This window comes from Oncorhynchus tshawytscha, unplaced genomic scaffold (genome assembly GCF_018296145.1).
Source record: "Oncorhynchus tshawytscha isolate Ot180627B unplaced genomic scaffold, Otsh_v2.0 Un_contig_4370_pilon_pilon, whole genome shotgun sequence".
In the NCBI taxonomy this organism is placed as follows: Eukaryota; Metazoa; Chordata; class Actinopteri; order Salmoniformes; family Salmonidae; genus Oncorhynchus; species Oncorhynchus tshawytscha.
Window position 1 is genome coordinate 16,103 of NW_024609726.1, and position 23,409 is coordinate 39,511.

General features: G+C 42.9%; 1 protein-coding gene across 1 annotated transcript in view; it reads right to left on the reverse strand.

Moving 5' to 3' along the window:
* Positions 1-13,109: 13,109 nt before the first annotated feature.
* shank3b (SH3 and multiple ankyrin repeat domains 3b) overlaps positions 13,110-23,409 on the reverse strand; it is a 74,462-nt gene continuing 64,162 nt past the window's right edge. Inside the window, 4 exon segments of the mRNA XM_042317315.1 lie at positions 13,110-13,627; positions 13,629-13,950; positions 19,939-19,968; positions 20,711-20,913. Coding sequence (XP_042173249.1) covers positions 13,358-13,627; positions 13,629-13,950; positions 19,939-19,968; positions 20,711-20,913 — 825 coding nt within the window. The 3' untranslated portion in view covers positions 13,110-13,357.

Below are 23,409 nucleotides of genomic sequence, written 5' to 3' on the forward strand. Positions count from 1 at the left end.
GACTATTGTCAATTAGTTTACCCATAATATAATGTTCATATTGAGTCAAAATTGCATTACTCCAAACCTCAATTCTTCAGTCTTCATCACTCTCGCTCTCCGTGGAAGTCGCCACGACGCAGCCTTGCTCCCTCGGTTCCGAGCACAGTTCACTACCGACCTGACTGGTTGGCTGCACCGCCGCCGACGCACCTGCCGTCTGATCACCCTCGTCCACCAGCTGCTGCTCACCCTCGTCCAACAGCTGCTGCTCCACGGACAACTCACTTTCAAAACACTGCAAAATCACAGGGTCCTCCGGCTGCGGTTCAACACCATTGTCAGGCTGCATATACTGCCCTGATTCGGGCTGCTGTCTCTCAGTCGAAAACCGGCTAAATTGCATAGCATTCGTCCATTCCATAGTACCGGACTTAAGTGCATGTACAGACTTGAAATGTCGGTCTAGCCGCACGATATTCTGTTTACAACAAAGCCCACAGTCGCGTCTTGCTCTGCTGCTCATAGATTCTCTCTCCTGCCTTCCTCCGTGTCTCTTTGTTTGCTCCACCAAACAACCTAACCCTAACCCTAACCCCTAACTCCTAACCCTAACGCCTAACTCCTAACCCTAACCCTAGCCCTAACCCCCTAACCCTAACCCCCTAACCCTAACCCTAACCCTAACCGTAGAGAGGGCTCGCCTTCTGGGTTTTGTCTGCTCAAACCACTGGTAGTTTAAAGACTAACCACTTGACAGGGACACATGGCAACCGACTGAGGTCCGGACCTGCACAAGGTACGCAACTCGATGGTTTTGCCTGATCCTACGCCGAGTATACACATACAGACCAGCTGGATTAGACTAGACATTTGTTAATTCAGAGTTAAGATCCTAGAAGGGAATAACTCCTAATTACACACATGATTGAAAACAGGACCAAAGACTAACGAACACTGAAGTAAATACGTAGACAACGTGGAGCTAAAAAGAAGGATCCGACAGAGAGTAAACTCCTAGGTTGCACTATGCTTTCCACTTCCGTTGACAAGCGGACCTAGACATCATGACCATACCACTCGACATGGACACATGGCAACCAACCGAGGACCAAACCTGCATAAGGTACGCAACTCAAGGGTTTTGCCTGATCCTATGTCAAGTTGACAGACCTACCTAAACCTAACCTTAACCACTCTAAAAAACTATACCTTACCCTAACCCTAACCCTAACCTTAACCACTCCTAAAAAACCCTTACCTAACCCTAAACCTAACCATAACCATTCTAAAAAACTATACCTTACCCTAAACCTAACCCTAAGCTTAACCATTCTAAAAAACTATACCTTACCCTAACCTTAACCCTAACCTTAACCATTCTAAAAACCATACCTAACCCTAACCCCACAGACAGACAGTCTTTAAACCCAACCAACGGGTTAATCTACAAGTGGGCAACCATGGGGCCTACTACTTTGGCCGGCCGCGCCCGGACACCTCCGGCCCGCGTATTTGATGTGGAGTGCACACCCCTCCCTTCCCCCCCTTCGGCTTCCACGTGTCAGAGATGGAAGTGGATCAACCGACTCAAAACTAGAAACTAACCCTAAAACCTTAACCATTCCAAAAACTATACCTAACCCTAACCCCTACCCTACGGACAGACGACTTTTTAAACCAACCAATGGGTTAATCTACAAGTGGGCAACCATGGGGCCTACAACTTTGGCCGGCCGCGCCCGGACCCCTCCGGCCTACGCGCATATGAGTGGAGTGCACCCCTCCCTTCCCCCTCCGGTTTCCACGTGTCAGAGATGGAAGTGGATCAACCGACTCAAAACTAGAAACCTAACCCTAACCCCTAACTCTAACCCCTAACCCCTAACCCTAACCCTAACCCTAACCCTAACCCCTAACCCTAACCCCTAACCCTAACCCTAACACTACACAGAACCTTCTAATCAGTAGGTTTGCATGGGTGAGAGTTTCAACTTTCCATGGTAACATCATGCAGTAAATTGGTTAAATGAGTTACATTCGGGTATTTCCAGCCCCAAACCCTCAACCAGAGCAGACCGCTCCCAACGTTAACACACAAGTCAATGGCGACACAAAGGTCAAACACACGTTTTTCACAGGAGGATCTATCATACTTCTACACATCACAGGAACTCCACGTATGGCTCATCTTGACCCCTAAGACTTCTAGACCCTTACCTATTCTGGTACCTCTCTGACGCCCACAACCCAAATAGCACCCCAAAAGCAAAGTGTCTACTTTTCCTATACAATTCCCCATAGGAATCAACGATGGAGGCCTCCCCATCACTTAACAGATTAATTAGACGCTGCTTCCCAAAAACAAAGCGATCTCATTGGACGAGCCACGGCCATACCTCTCACATGAACACCGCATGCACACCTCATGCACCAATAGGATTGACCTACCTGGAAAACCACGCCCCCGTTATTTCCTACAAAAGAGGAGCATCCCTCAGTCACAGGACCATTCGGGTCGAAACACTTCTTGGAGACACTTCACCTGGACAAGATGCAAGCTGGACCTCTACAAGAGAACTTCATCAACGACGACCATTCCTGCTGAACGACTAGACCCCAGCTCCATGCTACACCCTAGATACACCTCACCTGGACCAAGCCGCCAGCTGGTACTCTACACTCCCTACGAATATTTCATCTCCGAAGTCTACTCCTTTTGAACAAAAGTCCCCTAAGCTTCATGCTACACCCAGAATCTGGAACACTTCGAGCCCCTTTTAAATCCTTGCGATTTCTTCCCTAATCCAGGTACTCCTACATCACGGAACCCACCCTCCAGAGAATCTACGCCCTTTTTGGCCTTTTTTCGACGGACCTTCATCGACCCACAGACCATCGAGCCTCAACTACACATATACCCACACACACACCCCATTTGTCCAAAATACGGCCATTTTACTGTACTACGACCGAGTGCACTTATATGCACCTTTTTCTCCTCCCTGAGTTGAAAGTATTTTTTTTTACTGTAATCCCAATCTGAATTCTGACCATAACCCATAGCTCCTAAATCCTTACCATAATTCCTAACCCTAACCTTATATCCCTAGACCCCCATATCTAATCCGAACCCCTGACTCCCTATATCTATTTTAACCCCTAGATCCTCATACCGAACCTTTCCTCCTAGACCACCGCTCTGACCTTGGCACTTGGCCTCTATTCTTAGTTTGGAATCTCTGGTTCTTAACCTAAGCCCTATTTTAGTGTCTGATTCTGGTCTTCTTTTGTAGCCTTTTTTAAAGTCATTTAAAGTATGAATTACACAAGTCTTACCATTTATCTTAAAGGGGTTGCCTATGCCAGTGCACATCAGATTCGTCTGTCATTCATTGAACCTAACCCTAACCCCTAACCCCCCCTAACCCCTAACCCTAACCCCTAACCTTAATCTTTCCCTTAACCCCACGCCTAACCTTAACCTCAACCTTTCCCCAAACCCCACGCCTAACCCTAATGTGTACCATTACCCTAACCAGGGTTCTCATCCTAACTTAATCCCTATCTCCCTCCCTCACCCTAATCCTGACTCCCCTATGGGGAGTGATCTGCACCAAACACTAAACCGAAACACTTCCTCTGTCTCTTCTCCCTTGTCATCAATACTCAATCAACAGACAATTATCATCCCCCTAGTAACCACATTTTCACATAGAATTAGATCCCTACATCAATCAATCAAACACAACTTCTCTACAGTTCAGCACACTTACATACCACTCAAACCATACAGAATCATTTCAGCATTTAGAAAGAACAAAAATTTAAAGGACCTCCTCAACAAAGCAAGATTCAGTAGTAAGCCACCACAAGACCTCAAACCTCACAATCTCCATTTTCGACAGATAAAGTTCATTACAAATATACACAGCCACATCTCAGTTTAATTCATGATCCTAGGAGGACATCTACGGGCCTTTTTAAGTACTACACCTAATATATCAGATCATCAGAAATGGGAGGGATGAACAGGAGATAGGCCTGTGCACCGTAAAATGAACTAGCTGAAACAAAACACAATTATATTCAAAACCTAACCCTAACCCCCTAACCCCAACCCACTAACCCATAACCCTAACCCTCTAACCCTAACCCTAACCCTAACCCACACCTCCAAGCTGTGTAAGGGCTATTTGACCAAGGAGGAGTGATGAAGTGCAGCATCAGATGATCTGGCCTTCACAATCACCCAACCTCAATCCAATTGAGATGGTTTGGGATGAGTTGGACCGGAGAGTGAAGAAAAAGCAGCCAACAAGTGCTTGGCAGGGTAGCCTAGTGGTTAGAGGGTTGGACTAGTAACCAGCAGGTAGCCTAGTGGTTAGAGGGTTGGACTAGTAACCAGCAGGTAGCCTAGTGGTTAGAGGGTTGGACTAGTAACCGAAAGATTGCAAGTTCAAATCCCCGAGCTGACAAGGTACAAATCTGTCGTTCTGCCCCTGAACAGGCAGTTAACCCGCTATTCCTAGGCCGTCATTGAAAATAAGAATTTGTTCTTAACTGACATGCCTAGTTAATAAAGGTAAAATAAATAAATATGTGGGAACTCCTTCAAGACTGTTGGAAAAGCATTCCTCATGAAGCTGGTTGAGAAAATGCCAAGAGTATGTAAAACTCTCATCGAGACAAAGGGTGGCTACTTTGAAGAATCTCAATATATATTAACTTTTTATGGCTGCAGGGGCAGTATTGAGTAGCTTGGATGAAAAGGTGCCCATATCAAACGGCCTGCTCCTCAGTCAAAGTTGCTAATATTTGCATATTATTATTAGTATTGGATAGAAAACACTCTGAAGTTTCTTAAACTGTTTGAATGATGTCTGTGAGTATAACAGAACTCATATTGGCAGGCAAAATCCTGAATTGAAATCAAAACAGGAAGTCAGAAATCTGAGCTTGCGTGTATTCACCAGAGTCCCCAATGAAATCCCCTTGAGATATGAATGATGTTGCACTGCCTAGGGGTTCCACTAGATGTCAACCATCAATAGAAATTATAATGAGGCTTCTATGTTGTTGTGGGAGCAGAATATATCAGCTGTCCATCAAGCAGCCATTTTGTGATCCTTTTTCCTCATGGTAGTCACTTGCGTTCCATTGCTCACGAAGAAAGAATACTACTCCGGTTGGAACTTTATTGAAGCTACATGTTAAAAACATCCTAATGATTGATTCTGTACTTAGTTTGAAATGTTTCTTAGACCTGTAATATCACTTTTTGAAGTTATTGTCCGATATAACGCTGACCAGAATTAACAAAAGAAGGTATTTGGACATAAATAACGGACATTTTCGAACAAAACAAACATTTATTGTGGACCTGGGATTCCTGGAGTGCTTTCTGATGTAGATCATCAAAGGTAAGGGAATATTTATCATGTAATTTCTTGTTTATGTTGACGCCATCTTTGCGGCTGTGGTGTTTTTAAATTGACCGCCGTCTCAGATTATTGCATGCATTTCTTTTTCCGTAAAGTTTTTTTGAAGTCTGACCCAGCGGTTGCATTAAGGAGAGGTATATCTATAATTCCATGTGTATAACTATATTATCATCTACATTTATGATGAGTATTTCTGTTGAATGATGTGGCTATGCAAAATCCCTTGATGTTTTTGTAATTAGTGAATCTAACGCGCCAATGTAAACTCAGATTTTTTAAAAATATAAATATGAACTTTATTAAACAAACCATGCATGTATTGTGTAACATGAATTCCTATGAATGCCATTTGATGAAGATAATTCAAGGTTAGTGATTAATTTTATCTTTATTTCTCATTTTTGTTAAGTCTATATTTTGCTGGAAAATGGCTATGCTTATTGTGGTTTGGTGGAGACCAAACATAATCGTTTGTAGTGCTTTCGCTGAAAAGCCTATTTGAAATCGGACACTTTGGTGGGATTAACAACACAAATAGAATTAAAATTATATAAAACACATCTATGTTTTAGGAATTGTAATTATGAGATTTCTGTGGTTTGAATTTTGGCGCCCTCTATTTTCACTGGTAGTTGTCATATCGATCCCAGTATTGGGATTGCAGCCATAACAGGTTTTAACACGCTTTTAGTTACTACATAATTCCATACGTGGTATTTCATAGTTTTGATGTCTTAGCTATTATTCTACAATATATAAAACAGGAAAAATAAAGAAAAACCCTGGAAGGAGTTGGTGTCAACTTTTGACTGGTACTCAAATCAAAGTTTGTATATGCACATGGTGTAGCTCTTGAAAAACATATCAGTTAACATAATGTTTTGTAAAGTCTGGGGTGGGATGTAGAGGGTTTAGTTGTTGAGGTATTCTAATGAAAGTGATATAGCCTTTAGACAAAAAACACTGTGTGGTTCTCTCAATTTGGCAATAAAACAAAAAACACTGTGGTTCTCTCAATTTGGCAATAAAACAAAAAACACTGTGGTTCTCTCAATTTGGCAATAAAACAAAAAACACTGTGGTTCTCTCAATTTGGCAATAAAACAAAAAACACTGTGGTTCTCTCAATTTGGCAATAAAATAAAAAAAACACTGTGGTTCTCTCAATTTGGCAATAAAACAAAAAACACTGTGGTTCTCTCAATTTAGCAATAAAACAAAAAACACTGTGGTTCTCTCAATTTAGCAATAAAACAAAAAACACTGTTTGGTTCTCTCAATTTGGCCCTAGAACAAAAATCTCAAATTGTTCAAGTGAAAATGCTCAAGAGTAAAATACCCCTAGTAAGATGTTTGTTTGTTTGCTAATGTAAACTGAAAAGAAAACAATAAATTGGAATGATTATTTTCATAATTACTATACTTTATGTTGTTGATACTATTACTATTGCAATGAATTACTAATAATCTAAGGAGTCAAATACCACGACCTTTGCTTGTTATAATGATTTTGTTATTTTGTTCCTGAGAATAGTGCACAAATAAATATCCACAGGGTGGCGACATTCTGGAAATAATGACAATTCAGTCCCATGAAGTGGCACTATATTTTCATCGACCAATAGAATTAGACAGAGTATAGTCAGAAAGACTGTTCGCCAACGTGTTGATCACGGGACCACATCCGAGAACTTGTGTTTACCAAACGACACCCTCGACAGTTGACAAAAAATCATGTCAAGTAGATCAGACACACATTATCCACACTGTTATAACCCTCAGGGACATGTGAATCCATAATGTCATTTCGTTTTAATAGAAACGCATATATATATGGTCTACTTTCCATTATAAAAACTGAAATAACGTCAGATAGGGGGCAGTAATACGCTAGGTCCAGTAAATACAATACAGAAATAGACACCAAGATTAGCAGGGTCATTCTACCAATAGTAGCAGGGTCATTCTACCAATAGTAGCAGGGTCATTCTACCAATAGTAGCAGGGTCACTCTACCAATAGTAGCAGGGTCATTCTACCAATAGTAGCAGGGTCATTCTACCAATAGTAGCAGGGTCATTCTACCAATAGTAGCAGGGTCGTTCTGCCAATAGTAGCAGGGTCGTTCTACCAATAGTAGCAGGGTCGTTCTGCCAATAGTAGCAGGGTCGTTCTGCCAATAGTAGCAGGGTCGTTCTGCCAATAGTAGCAGGGTCGTTCTGCCAATAGTAGCCAATAGGGTCGTTCTGCCAATAGTAGCAGGGTCGTTCTGCCAATAGTAGCAGGGTCGTTCTGCCAAGAGTAGCAGGGTCGTTCTGCCAAGAGTAGCAGGGTCGTCCTGCCAAGAGTAGCAGGGTCGTCCTGCCAAGAGTAGCAGGGTCATTCTGCCAAGATTAGCAGGGTCGTTCTGCCAAGATTAGCAGGGTCATTCTGCCAAGATTAGCAGGGTCGTTCTGCCAAGATTAGCAGGGTCGTTCTGCCAATAGTAGCATGGTCATTCTACCAAGATTAGCAGGGTCATTCTGCCAATAGCAGCGGGGTCATTCTGCCAATAGCAGCGGGGTCATTCTGGCAATATCAGCAGGGTCATGCTGCCAATATCAGCAGGGTCATTCTACCAAAAGAGTGCCCTTTGGCTAGTCATTTGATTTAAAAAATAAGATTTTGTACACCATATGTAAACATTGTCATAAAGAGCAAAAACATTTTCACGGAACAACCCAGTATTAATTGGAAAGATGGATTAATACACATCCACACAGTGACCAATCAGGATCACTCAACACCTCTTGAGAAGCATTCTGGTGTGTCTGCCATAAAAATGTGGGTTATTGTCCCGCTGAAAAATAAAACTATGCCAGGTTTAGGTTTTCAGACGACTGAAGTGGGTTTTCCTCTAACTTTTTACCTGGGCTTTGCTCCTTTCATATTTATTTTTATCCTGACAAACTCCCAAGCCCTTGCCGGTGACAAGCATACCCATAACATGATGCTGCCACTACAATACCTCAAAATAGAAAGAAATATGAAAGCCCAGCTAAAAAGTTAAAGGAAAACCATCCATAGTCCTCTGAAAACCAAATCCTGGAGTAGTTTTATTTGTCAGCGGAACAATTACTCAAATGTCAATGCCAAACCAGACCACAAGGGGTTTCCAAGATGTGGTGAGTGTTTCTGAACGGTCCAGTCTCAGTCCTGACTTAAATCAAGGTTCTAATATTCATGTCCATCAATGATTCCCAAGCAAATGTACTGAGTTTGAGCGATTTTGACAAAAACAATGGCGACAGTATATTATAGCAAATTCGGGGGGTAGACCCGGGCCGGGACTCAAACCCAGGTTCAGTAACTGTCAAGCCAACACCTTAACCATTACGTCAAAACGTCCAAACCTATATTGGGTTAAGGTCACTACATAACCGCCTCCCTTCAGGAGAGTCCCCACGCTTCTCTATACAACGTCCCTCACCGATAGCCTACCTGGCGCCATCCTACTTCTGACACCAATGTAGCAATTTCAGGGAGTAGCCCCAACCGGGACTCGAATCCCAGTCCAGCTACTGTCAAGCAACCTTAACCGTTATGTCCAAACCTCTTGCCAAGGTTGCTAGGTGTTTGGTTAATGTCGCTACAAAATGCCGTAATAGGTTGGTAGAATCTGACTCAAAATGCTTCACAGCTATGATGGCTGCTGAAGGTTCTTCCACAAAGTATTAACAAAAACAATGGCTAAAGTATATTAGACATACGCCATCATTACATATTCATTTTAATGCTTTTATTCATTTGGAACATTTTCTATAATTTTTCTTTCACTTAAAACATGTGGAGTAGGTAGTGTAGATTGGTGGGGAAAAAATCTAATGTAATCCCTTTTTAGATAAAATTTTAAGGCAGCAAAATATGAAAGGGTGTGTATTCTTTCATTAGCGACTGTACATACAGACATTTTTTATTAATCGATTCAATGACACAGACACCATGGGCATTTTCAGTAGTAAATTGTATTATAAACTGTAAAGATTAGTCAGATCTCAGGTGTTCCTGTAAGAATGTCATCAGGCCCCAGAGGAACAGAACACTTACAGAGGAAAACAATGGTATGATACACCTTGATATACATCAGCCAGTTTATTAGGTACAGCACCTAGTTCTCCAAAACGGATTGCTCCAGACAGTGAACAACGTGGCCGTTGCTTGCTATATAAAGCATGCAGATAGGCATTTAGTTACTGCTTGATTGAACGTTAGAATAGGCAAAACGAGACACCTAAGCAATGATCGTCAGTGCCAGGCACGCCGGATACAGTATCTCAGAAACAGCAGACCTCCTAGGCTTTTCACTTGCGACAGTGTCTAGGGGTTTACCGAGAATGGTTTGGCAAACACAAAACATTCAGTCAGCGGCAGTCCTGTGGGAAAAAACAGCTCATTGATGAGAGAGGTCGAAGGAGAATGGCAAGAAACACGCAAGCGGACCACAAACAGACGAATAACAGCGGTGTGCAGAACGGCATCTCGGAACACATAACTCGTTGATCCCTCACGGATAGGCTATTGCAACAGATGACCACACAGGGCTCCAGTGGGCACGCGATCACCAACACTGAACAATTGAGAAGTGTAAAAAATATTGCCTGGTCCGAAGAATCCCAGTTCCTGTTGCGCCATGCTGATGGCAGAGTCAGGATTTGGCATAAACACCATGAGTCCATGGACCCATCCTGCCTGGTGTCAACGGTACAGGCTGGTGGTGGTGGACCGACATCCAATCTGCAGCAACTGCGTGATGCCATTGCGTCAGCATGGACCAACATCCCTGTGGAACGTTTCTGACTTGTAGAATCCATGCCCGAATAATTCAGGCTGTTCTGGAGACAAATGGGTGTCCGACCCAGTACTAGATGGGTGTACCTAATAAACTGTACATACGCCTGGAAATAATACATGTGGATACCCTCACCAAGCCCTTATTGGGTTAGGGGTTAGATAGTGTCATGAGGGAGGAGAATATGGCCCTTAAAAAGAAAACACGATGTAATACACCTAAATACTCAACAAGCCTTATTGTAATAGACAAATAATAATCTAACCTTAATTAATCATCAAATAGAAATGGGAGTTCCTCCTTCACAACCAGAATAAAATGTACAGTCTTAAATCACAACCAGAATAAAACGTATAGTCTTGACAATCTGTCAAACAAAACTGCCACTCAACACATACAGTAACCTAACCTTAACCCAGTACAGGGGGAGGGTACTATCCTAACCCAGTACAGGGGGGAGGGTACTATCCTAACCCAGTACAGGGGGCAGGGTACTATCCTAACCCAGTACAGGGGGCAGGGTACTATCCTAACCCAGTACAGGGGGGAGGGTACTATCCTAACCCAGTACAGGGGAGGTACTATCCTAACCCAGTAGGGGGGGAGGGTACTATCCTAACCCAGTACAGGGGGAGGGTACTATCCTAACCCAGTACAGGGGGAGGGTACTATCCTAACCCAGTACAGGGGAGGGTACTATCCTAACCCAGTACAGGGGAGGGTACTATCCTAACCCAGTACAGGGGAGGGTACTATCCTAACCCAGTACAGGGGAGGGTACTATCCTAACCCAGTACAGGGGAGGCACCATCCTAACCCAGTACAGGGGGAGGGTACTATCCTAACCCAGTACAGGGAGGGCGCAATCCTGCACAATAAAAAACATTTTGGAAGGAAGATAAAAATAAGACTGAACAAATTTGATTATGAGGTTCAATGTTTTACATGACAATGCATGTTAAAACATTGCAGATGAACCATGCTGGTGCCTTTCCCTACTGGACTAACTGGAACTTCCTGTACCCTGTCATGTGACTATGGAATTTCCTGTATCTGTGGTACACGTGTGTGTGTGTGTGTGCGCGTGCCTGCGTGCGCTATTGGACCATGGCATTATCCCAAGGCATTAGTGTTAGCTAGGTTTACGTGTAGGTTTAGTTTTAGTGCTAGGTTTAAGCTTAGGTTAAGTGCTAGGTTTTAGGGTTAGGTTTAGGCGTAGGGTTGCTCTGTACAGATGGCTTTAGTGAAATAGCACCGTCTTCTGTGTAAAAATACTGTTCTGAACCTTTTACTCTGCCTTAGAGCATCACAGATAGGTATAAAATCCATACAAACCAGTAGCTAGGGATATTAGAAAACATATACTGGAAACTTTCCTGTCAACATTGCTTAAAATTCATATAAAACATGTATACTAGTGAGGTTCATTCGAGGTCTTCCTGACAGAATAAACTAATTTAGGCCAAAGATTTACACACATAGTAATGTAGCAGACTAACAAGGTAATTTGGTAGACAAACAGGGTAATGTAGTATACTAACATGATAATGCAGTAGACTAACATGGTAATGTAGTAAACAAATAGGTTAGACAACAGGGTAATGTATTAGACTAACATGGTAGTGTAGTAGACTAACATGATAGATAAACAATGTAGTAGATAACAGGTTAGACAGCAATGTAGTAGACTAACAGGGCAGATAACATGGCAATGTAGTAGACTAACAGGTTAGACAACAGGGTAATGTAGTAGACTAACAGGGCAGATAACACATGGCAATGTAGTAGACTAACAGGGCAGGGTAATGATAGACTAACAGGGGATAACAATGTAGTAGACTAACAGGGCAGATAACATGGCAATGTAGTAGACTAACAGGATAATGTATTAAACTAACAGGGTAGACTAACAGGGTAGTGTAGTAGACTAATAGGGTAGACTAACATGGTAATGTAGTAGACTAACAGACAATAGGGTAATGTAGAAGACTAACAGGGTAGGGTAGGATACTAACAGGGTAATGTAGGAGACTAACATAGCAATGTAGTAGACAAACAGGGTAAGGCAGGAGACTAACGTAGTAGACTAACATGTTAGACTTACATGGCAATGTAGTACACTAACAGGGTAGACAGCATGGTAATGTAGAGGACGAGCAGAGTAGTGTAGTGGACTAACATGGTAATATAGTAGACTAACAGGGTAGACTAACATAGTAAGGTAGTAGAATAACAGGGTAGATGGGTAGACTAACATAGTAACGTAGTAGACTAACAGGGTAATGTAATAGACTGACAGGGTAGACTAACATGGAAATGTAGTAGACTAACAGGGTAATTATTATACTGACAAGGTAGACTAACAGGGTAATGTAATAGACGAACATGGTAATGTAGTAGACTAACACGGCAATGTAGTAGACTGACACGGTAATGTAGTAGACTAACAGGGTAATGTAGTAGACTAACACGGTAATGTAGTAGACTAACATGGTAATGTAGTAGACTAACAGTGTAATGTAGTAGACTAACATTGTAATGTAGTAGACTAACACGGTAATGTAGTAGACTAACACGGTAATGTAGTAGACTGACACGGTAATGTAGTAGACTAACAGTGTAATGTAGTAGACTAACAGGGTAATGTAGTAGACTAACATGGTAATGTAGTAGACTAACATGTTAACAATTAAGTCTCATCCACCACTTCTCATCCTTCCCTAAACAGAATAAAGTTGTTATGAAACACAACATTTTATTTAAATATATCTAATCCTAATAAACATTTATCATCAATTTCATTATTGGAAAATATGTCGACATTGTAGATATTTCGATGGAGGAGGTATTTTCTTGTATATTCATAAAAGTTAATACTAAATGCTCAACTCCATGTGATGCTGTCTTTGGAAAATAGATGTCTGAAAGCATACTGCCACTGGTGTTGCCAGGTTACAGCCACTGGTGTTGCCAGGTTACAGCCACTGGTGTTGCCAGGTTACAGCCACTGGTGTTGCCAGGTTACAGCCACTGGTGCTGCCAGAATACCTCCAGAGGATTAGGGTTCAGGTGTGACAGCCCTTCAGTGATATCAGGGGTTAGAGGTTCAGTTGTCCAGCAGTTGTCGGAGTGCTCTCTCAATGTTCATGCGGTGCCCGACTCGTGTCACGCCTAGTTCAGCGAAGTCATCCTTGGTGAGGGCAGGGAGGTGGGAACCCTCAATCTCATGCTCCTGGAAGCGGGCACGATGCTCTGCCAAACCAACACTCTCCAGCCAGTCTCCCACATCATACTTACTCCACAGAGCTAGAGGGCGTTGGCGCCACGGCCGCAGGGCGAGCAAGGGGGAGCCCAGTACGGGGGAGGGGCAGGGGAGGCGTGGGGGAGGGGGAGGGCGAGCGGGAACGGGTTCGAGCGCTGGCACTCCGCATTACGAAGCGGACCTCCTTGGGCTCCGAAGGCAAGCTGAGGCTAGACGACTTGAGGATGGTGTGGTGGTGATGGGAGGAGCTAAGGCCAAAGCCCCGCCCAGGACTGACCTCTGACCTGTCTGGTGAGAGGACAGGGGCAGGTGAGGGGGAGGGGCTGGGACTGCGGCGAGGTGTGATTGGGTAGCGGCTCCCCGGGCGGACTGTGTAGGTGGTGCCACCAAAACCTCTCTGGGAGATGGTGTGGACATCCCCAAGACTACTAAACAACCTGAGAGAGATGGAGAGGGACAGGGAGATGGAGAGGGAGATGGAGGGGGAGAGGGACAGGGAGATGGAGGGGGAGAGGGACAGGGAGATGGAGGGGGAGAGGGACAGATGGAGATGGAGGGGACAGGGACAGGGAGATGGAGGGAAAGAAGGACAGGGAGATGGAGGGGGAGAGGGACAGGGAGATGGAGGGAAAGAAGGACAGGGAGATGGAGGGAAGGAAGGACAGGGAGATGGAGAGGGACAGGGACAGGGAGATGGAGGAAAGAAGGACAGGGAGATGGAGGGAAGGAAGGACAGGGAGATGGAGGAAAGAAGGACAGGGAGATGGAGGGAAAGAAGGACAGGGAGATGGAGGGAAGGAAGGACAGGAGATGGAGAGGGACAGGGACAGGGACAGGGACAGGGAGGGAAGGAAGGACAGGGAGATGGAGAGGGACAGGGACAGGGAGATGGAGGGAAAGAAGGACAGGGAGATGGAGGGAAAGAAGGACAGGGAGATGGAGGACAGGGAGAAGGGGACAGGGACAGGGAGATGGAGGGGGAGAGGGACAGGGAGATGGAGGAAAGAAGGACAGGGAGATGGAGGGAAAGAAGGACAGGAAGATGGGGGAGAGGGACAGGGAGATGGAGGGGGACAGGGACAGGAGATGGAGGGGGAGAGGGACAGGGAGATGGAGGGAAAGAAGGACAGGAAGATGGAGGGACAGAGGAAAGATAAAGCAACAACTGAACAGAGTTTAGCATCAAAACTACACATTTATTAGAGTTGTTAACTACTGCAGAATATTAATAACCCAACGAGAGTCATGACCTAAAGAAGAATAGTCTATTGAAGGAAGTCAGTCTCATCCATGCTGCAGCCAGTGACCTGTTAAGCACACATTCACCCACATCAGACATTAGGCAGTCCCTCCAGGATTCTGCGATCGCATAATTCAAAGCAAAATCAACCAAACCACTTATATTAATCAAAATCTCACAAATTGTGACCAAACACTGCACTCTTACCGCATAAAAGCATCCAATCAAAGAGGCTTCGCAATTTCGACCAGTTTTACAGCTTAAAACAGCCTGATCAAACCACATGCCATCAAACGTGTTCCCCGTCAGAATGTGACGGTTTATAGATTACAACTGACAGGCAGAACAATGAACAGGAATCCATTTAATTTACAAACAAAAATCACAGCTAAAGATCATGCAAAACTATTTCAAAATGTTCTACATGAAAGTGGGGGAAATAGTTTTGCTCTCCGTGCAAAATTGTGCTGGAACACAGGAGAAAGTCACTTCAACACAGGAGAAAGTCACTTCAACACAGGAGAAAGTCACTTCAACACAGGAGAAAGTCACTTCACTTCAAGAATGACTTACAGTTAGTGCATTCATCTTAACATCTTACATACCAAGCATAAATTAAGTTCCCTACAGGTTATAGTAAAGAGGAGAAGCCCCCAGTCCTACCTACCTTCAAAAACACTATTGTAAATACTACAGTATACCACATTCTGCAAAAATGACAGTATACCACAGTCCACAAACACACTACTGTAAATACTACAGTTTACCACAGTCCACAAAAACCCCACGGTAAATACTACAGTATACCACAGTCCACAAAAACACTACTGTAAATACTACAGTTTACCACAGTCCACAAAAACACCACGGTAAATACTACAGTATACCACAGTCCACAAATACACTACTGTAAATACTACAGTATAAACTGGGTGTTTTGAGCCCTGAATTCTGATTGGCTGAAACACATGCTATATCAGACCGTATACCACTGGTATGACAAACCATTTAGTTTTACTGCTCTAATTACATTGGTAACAAGTTTATAATAGCAATAAAGCATCTCGGGGGTTTGTGATATATATACCACGGCTAAGGGCTGTGTACAGGCACTCCGCATTGTGTCGTGAATAAGAACAGTCTGACATAACTTATCAAAACCTGTAATAATATGGTCATAAACCTGTTGTGACATATATTGAGTTATTTTACGGCTGGTTATGACACCTACATAAGAGTGTCAAAACCCACCACATAATACAAAACATTTCATTACGCCATTGATGTCAGACATGCAGGGAACCACAATGCTCTGTTGCTGAATGACTGGGGTAAATGTTGCTAATGACTGGGCTAAATGTTGCTGATGACTGGGGTAAATGTTGCTGATGACTGGGGTAAATGTTGCTGAATGACTGGGGTAAATGTTGCTGAATGACTGGGGTAAATGTTGCTAATGACTGGGGTAAATGTTGCTGAATGACTGGGCTAAATGTTGCTAATGACTGGGGTAAATGTTGCTGAATGACTGGGCTAAATGTTGCTGAATGACTGGGCTAAATGTTGACTGGGGTAAATGTTGCTAATGACTGGGCTAAATGTTGCTGAATGACTGGGGTAAATGTTGCTGATGACTGGGGTAAATGTTGCTGATGACTGGGGTAAATGTTGCTGATGACTGGGGTAAATGTTGCTGATGACTGGGGTAAATGCTGCTGATGACTGGGGTAAATGTTGCTGATGACTGGGGTAAATGTTGCTGATGACTGGGGTAAATGCTGCTGATGACTGGCGTAAATGCTGCTGATGACTGGGGTAAATGCTGCTGAATGACTGGGGTAAATGTTGCTGATGACTGGGGTAAATGTTGCTGAATGACTGGGGTAAATGTTGCTGATGACTGGGGTAAATGTTGCTGATGACTGGGGTAAATGTTGCTGATGACTGGGGTAAATGTTGCTGATGACTGGGGTAAATGCTGCTGAATGACTGGGGTAAATGTTGCTGATGACTGGGGTAAATGTTGCTGATGACTGGGGTAAATGTTGCTGATTACTGGGGTAAATGTTGCTGAATGACTGGGGTAAATGTTGCTGATGATGGGTAAATGTTGCTGAATGACTGGGGTAAATGTTGCTGATGACTGGGGTAAATGTTGCTGGATTACTGGGGTAAATGCTGGGGCAGATTTCAGGAGCAGGACAAGACACCCTCTTATTTAGTTATTTTTTAATACTTTTTGTGTAGTACTTCTTACACCTTTTACTCCCCAATTTTCAGTCTTGTATCATCGCTGCAATGCCCATATGGACTCGAGAGGGGTGAAGTTTAAGAGCCATGCCGAAACACGACCCTGCCAAGCCGCACTGCTTCTTGACACACTGCTCGCCTAAACTGGAAGCCAGCCACACCAATGTCGTGGAGGAAACATCGTACAACTGGAAACCATGTCAGCATGCATGCGCCCGGCCAACCACAGGAGTCGCTAGAGTGCGTTGGGACAAGGACGTCCGGCTGGCCAAACCCTCCCCTAATCCGGACAATGTTGGGCCAATTGTCCGTCACCTCATGGGTCTCCCAGTTGTGAACTGGCTGCGACACAGCCCGGGATCGAACCCGGATGCAGTGCCTTAGACCGCTGAGCCACTCGGGAGGCCACACACCCTCTTTTTGACTGATGACTGATATAAGGGCCTGTATGTGATAGGCCTATCTGGCTTATATGATGGTCATAATGATTTTTGACGGTGTCATTACGTGTATTTTCTACAAGTCATTCAAAATATAATGGAAAAAAACATGAGTAAAGAATTAAGTACAACAACTGATTTAAGAAACAAACTTTCAAAAAAAGGAGACGTCTTGGCAGGGAAAAACTAATTTGAATAAATGTGGGTTTTGACACTCTCCTGTAGGTGTCATAAAATAACGCAATGTATGTCACAAAAGGTGTAAATATATGGGTCATGACAGTGATATGACATTATTATGACATGTTATGTCAGCTGTTATAATATATTATGACATGGTTATGACTGTGTCATAACATATGACACAGGGTGTCAGGTAAAGTGTTACCTAAATTACTATAGTAAATACTACAGTTTTCTTTAACTACAGTATTTATACTATAACTGTGAAACTGTGAAAACTACAATATACTACAGTAAATATGACAGTATTTATACCAAAGTATACTAAAGTATTTTTTCATGTACGAGAACCGAGCACATAAATGTTTATTGATGTATATGAAATATTTTAAAAAACATTGCAAAATGTCAGTAAAACGCCGCTAAATCATTGGGGCCGGCGGATATCACAACAACAAACATCACAAAACCTTGGAGGAACTGACTAGAGCACTAGTCTAGAGAGACAGTTATCATTAGGGCACTAGTCTAGAGAGACAGTTATCATTAGGGCACTAGTCTAGAGAGACAGTTATCATTAGGGCACTAGTCTAGAGAGACAGTTATCATTAGGGCACTAGTCTAGAGAGACAGTTATCATTAGGGCACTAGTCTAGAGAGACAGTTATCATTAGGGCACTAGTCTAGAGAGACAGTTATCATTAGGGCACTAGTCTAGAGAGACAGTTATCATTAGGGCACTAGTCTAGAGAGACAGTTATCATTAGGGCACTAGTCTAGAGAGACAGTTATCATTAGGGCACTAGTCTAGAGAGACAGTTATCATTAGGGCACTAGTCTAGAGAGACAGTTATCATTAGGGCACTAGTCTAGAGAGACAGTTATCATTAGGGCACTAGTCTAGAGAGACAGTTATCATTAGGCACTAGTCTAGAGAGACAGTTATCATTAGGGCACTAGTCTAGAGAGACAGTTATCATTAGGCACTAGTCTAGAGAGACAGTTATCATTAGGCACTAGTCTAGAGAGACAGTTATCATTAGGGCACTAGTCTAGAGAGACAGTTATCATTAGGGCACTAGTCTAGAGAGACAGTTATCATTAGGGCACTAGTCTAGAGAGACAGTTATCATTAGGGCACTAGTCTAGAGAGACAGTTATCATTAGGGTACTAGTCTAGAGAGACAGTTATCATTAGGCACTAGTCTAGAGAGACAGTTATCATTAGGGCACTAGCGAGAGGGGTTATCTTTAGGGGCACTAGTCTAGAGAGAGTTATCATTAGAGCACTAGTCTAGGTTTTCATTAGGGCACTAGTCTAGAGAGACAGTTATCATTAGAGCACTACTTAGAGATAGTTATCATTAGGGCACTAGTCTAGAGAGACAGTTATCATTAGGGCACTAGTCTAGAGAGACAGTTATCATTAGGGCACTAGTCTAGAGAGACAGTTATCATTAGGGCACTAGTCTAGAGAGACAGTTATCATTAGGGCACTAATCTAGAGAGAGAGTTATCATCAGAGCAGTAGTCTAGAGAGGTTATCTTTAGGGGCACTAGTCTAGAGAGAGGTTATCATTAGGGCACTAGTCTAGAGAGACAGTTACCATTAGGGCACTAGTTAAAGAGACAGTTATCATTAGAGCACTAGTTAAAGCGACAGTTATCATTATGGCACTAGTTAAAGAGACAGTTATCATTAGGGCACTAGTTAAAGATATAGTTATCATTAGGGAACTAGTTAAAGAGACAGTTATCATTAGGGCACTAGTTAAAGAGACAGATATCATTAGGGAACTAGTTAAAGAGACAGTTATCATTAGGGCACTAGTTAAAGAGACAGATATCATTAGGGCACTAGTTAAAGAGACAGCTATCATTAGGGCACTAGTTAAAGAGACAGCTATCATTAGGGCACTAGTTAAAGAGACAGCTATCATTAGGGCACTAGTTAAAGAGACAGATATCATTAGGGCACTAGTTAAAGAGACAGATATCATTAGGGCACTAGTTAAAGAGACAGATATCATTAGGGCACTAGTTAAAGAGACAGTTATCATTAGGGCACTAGTTAGAGATAGATTATCATTAGGGCACTAGTCTAGAGAGACAGTTATCATTATGGCACTAGTTAAAGAGACAGTTATCATTATGGCACCAGTAAAAGAGACAGTTGTCTTTAGAACACTACTTTACTTTAGAGAGGAAAGAGTTTTCATCAGGCTACTGGTGTAGCAAATAGAGAGTTAGTTCATGTTAGTTTATTATGTAGATAGCAAGAGGCGGTGTTTACCCAGCAATCTAAAACCTACGCTTTACTCTCTCCATTGTCTTGGCGACATCTGCAAGAACACAGAGAAATACATGCTAACTCTGTTGTTACCTAGAACACAGAAATACATGCTAACTCTATTGTTACCTAGAACACAGAAATACATGCTAACTCTGTTGTTACCTAGAACACAGAGAAATACATGCTAACTCTGTTGTTACCTAGAACACAGAGAAATACATGCTAACTCTGTTGTTACCTAGAACACAGAGAAATACATGCTAACTCTGTTGTTACCTAGAACACAGAAATACATGCTAACTCTGTTGTTACCTAGAACACAGAAATACATGCTAACTCTATTGTTACCTAGAACACAGAAATACATGCTAACTCTGTTGTTACCTAGAACACAGAGAAATACATGCTAACTCTGTTGTTACCTAGAACACAGAGAAATACATGCTAACTCTGTTGTTACCTAGAACACAGAGAAATACATGCTAACTCTGTTGTTACCTAGAACACAGAAATACATGCTAACTCTGTTGTTACCTAGAACACAGAAATACATGCTAACTCTATTGTTACCTAGAACACAGAAATACATGCTCACTGTGCTGTTACCTAGAACACAGAGAAATACATGCTCACTGTGCTGTTACCGAGAACACAGAGAAACCACATGCTAGCTGTGAAATGACCTATGACACAGAGAAACCACATTCTCACTGTGCTGTTACCTAGAACACAGAGAAATACATGCTCACTCTGCTGTTACCTCGTGGAATATATTAATGCAGTGAGGTTACCTTGCTCCGCCCACAGGGGACCTGTGTCCAGGGTCCAGCAGTCCTGCAGGCTCCTCTCCGAGTGAGTGGGAGTCTTTACTGAGTAACTGGAGACGTGAGGCCAGCTCCAGCCCACCACCCCCCACGACAGTTGGCCTGCCCTCCTCAGGGCTACTCTGCCTGGGTCGAGACTCGGACACCTCCCCCCAAAGTTTAGATCTCCTCTGTAACACACAACAATCAACAAACCAATATCAACAACAACTGGAAAGAAAGAGCAAAGTCATGCGACTGAAATCCATGAACACCAAAAAGGTGGCATTTTTAGTAGTAGCAGTGCACCACATTAAAGGAGTATGTTACTGGATAATACAGTAGGAAATGGGGTTAGGGCATATCAATGACCCAAGCCCAGTTCATTTAATCCCTAACATTGTGTCGCTGAGTTGCCGTAATGCTGCAGCAAATGTACATTATACCCTTATATGTCCCTCTTACTGCCCTGAATGTCTCTGCTGATCCTACAGCTATTGTATGCAGTAATCATGTATGATTTGTTCAGGGGCAGAACGACAGATATGTATGTTGTCAGCTTGGGAATTTGAACTTTCAACCTTTTAGTTACTAGTCCAACGCTCTAACCACTAGGCTACCCTGCTGCCCCAATTATAGTCTGCTGCTGGAAAACGTATGTGCTATAAATAGATAGATAAATAGTTACCTGTAAAACAGAACACAGAGGGTGTTCTTTAATGGAAGCCTCTCCAACATTATCCAGGTAGAATCAGGAATTCCCCAGGGCAGCTGTCTAGGCTCTTACTTTTTCTATTTAATTTTTTAACCTTTATTTAACTAGGCAAGTCAGTTAAGAACAAATTCTTATTTATAATGATGGCCTACACCAGCCAAATGCGGACAATGCTGGGCCAATTGTGCGCCGCCCTACGGGACTCCCAATCACGGCCGGTTGTGATACAGCCTGGATTCGAAACAGGGTGTCTGAAATGACGCCTTTTGCACTGAGCTGCAGTGCCTTAGACCGCTATGCCAATCTCACTAATGACATGCCACTCACTGGCTTACAGTACTGCAACACTTAAAGAGCTACAGGGTGTTTCAGAAAAGTTGGCAAGAAATAAGTTAGCTCTAAATATTTCAAAAACTAAAAGTATTGTATTTGAGAAATTATTCACTAAACCCTTAACCACAACTAAATCTTGTTTTCTTGCACCTGGACTACTGTTCAGTCATGCGTTCAGGTGTTCGAGATCCGAGAAACATCGGAAATTACTATTGGCTCAGAACAGGGCAGCACGGCTGGCTCTTAAATGAACACAGAGAGCTAACATCCTAGCATGTCAATCTCTCCTGGCTCAAAGTAGGGGACAGATTGACTTCATCAATATTTGTTTTTGTAAGAAGTATTGACATTCTGAATGCACTGAGCTGTCTGTTTAAACTACTAGCGCACAGCTCGGACACCCATTCATACCCTACAAGACATGCCACCAGAGGTCTCTTCACAGTCCCTAAGTCCAGAACAGACTATGGGAGGTGCACAGTACTAGATAGAGTCATGACTACATGGAACTATATTCCACATCAGGTATCTGATGCCACCAGAGGTCTCTTCACAGTCCCTAAGTCCAGAACAGACTATGGGAGGGTCATAGTCCTAAATAGAGCCATGACTACATGGACCTATATTCGATGTCAGGTATCTGATGCCAGCAGAGGTCTTTTCACAGTCCCTAAGTCCAGAACAGACAATGGGAGGGGCATAGTACTATATAGAGCCATGCCTACATGGACCTATATTCCATGTCAGGTATCTGATGCCAGCAGAGGTCTCTTCACAGTCCCTAAGTCCAGAACAGACTATGGGAGGGGCATAGTCCTACATAGAGACATGCCAACATGGACCTATATTCCATGTCAGGTATCTGATGCCACCAGAGGTCTCTTCACAGTGCCTAAGTCCAGAACAGACTATGGGAGGGGCATAGTCCTACATAGAGCCATGACTACATGGACCTATATTCCACATCAGGTATCTGATGCCAGCAGTAGAATCATATTTTTAAATCGAATAAAGATACACCTTTTGGAACATCGAGGACTGTGAACAGACACACACACAGGCACAGACACACAAACACATGATAACACACACATGTACACATTCATTTTGTATTGTAAATATGTGGTAGTAGAGTAGTGGCCTTAGAGCACACACTGTGTTGTGAAATGTAATGGCATACTAACATACTATACTAAGTACAATAACATTATTGTCATTATTGTTTTGTACTTAGTATAGTATGTTAGTATGCCATTACATGGGAGGGGCATAGTACTATATAGAGCCATGACTACATGGACCTATATTCCAGATACCGGTTTTGTCATTATTGATATAGTGTCCACTCTATAACACTTCTTCCCCCCTTAATTTCAATCCCCCCTGTGAGGAAAGAACATCAGATTAACAAGTAAACCACGTTTTCTTTTCAACACTTTAGAACTTCTGCTAGTGGTACTGTAATTGTAAACAAACAAAAAATGACAGTCATTATTTATTTTCAACAAAGTCTGCTGTTCCAAACAAACGCTAACACCACAAGCCTCTCAGTCTCAACTACAGAGTTAGTCTTTCAGGAAGCTTGTGGCTGTATTCTGCGCAGTACTCCTGCTGTGCCACGAAGGCGTCTCCCAGTGGA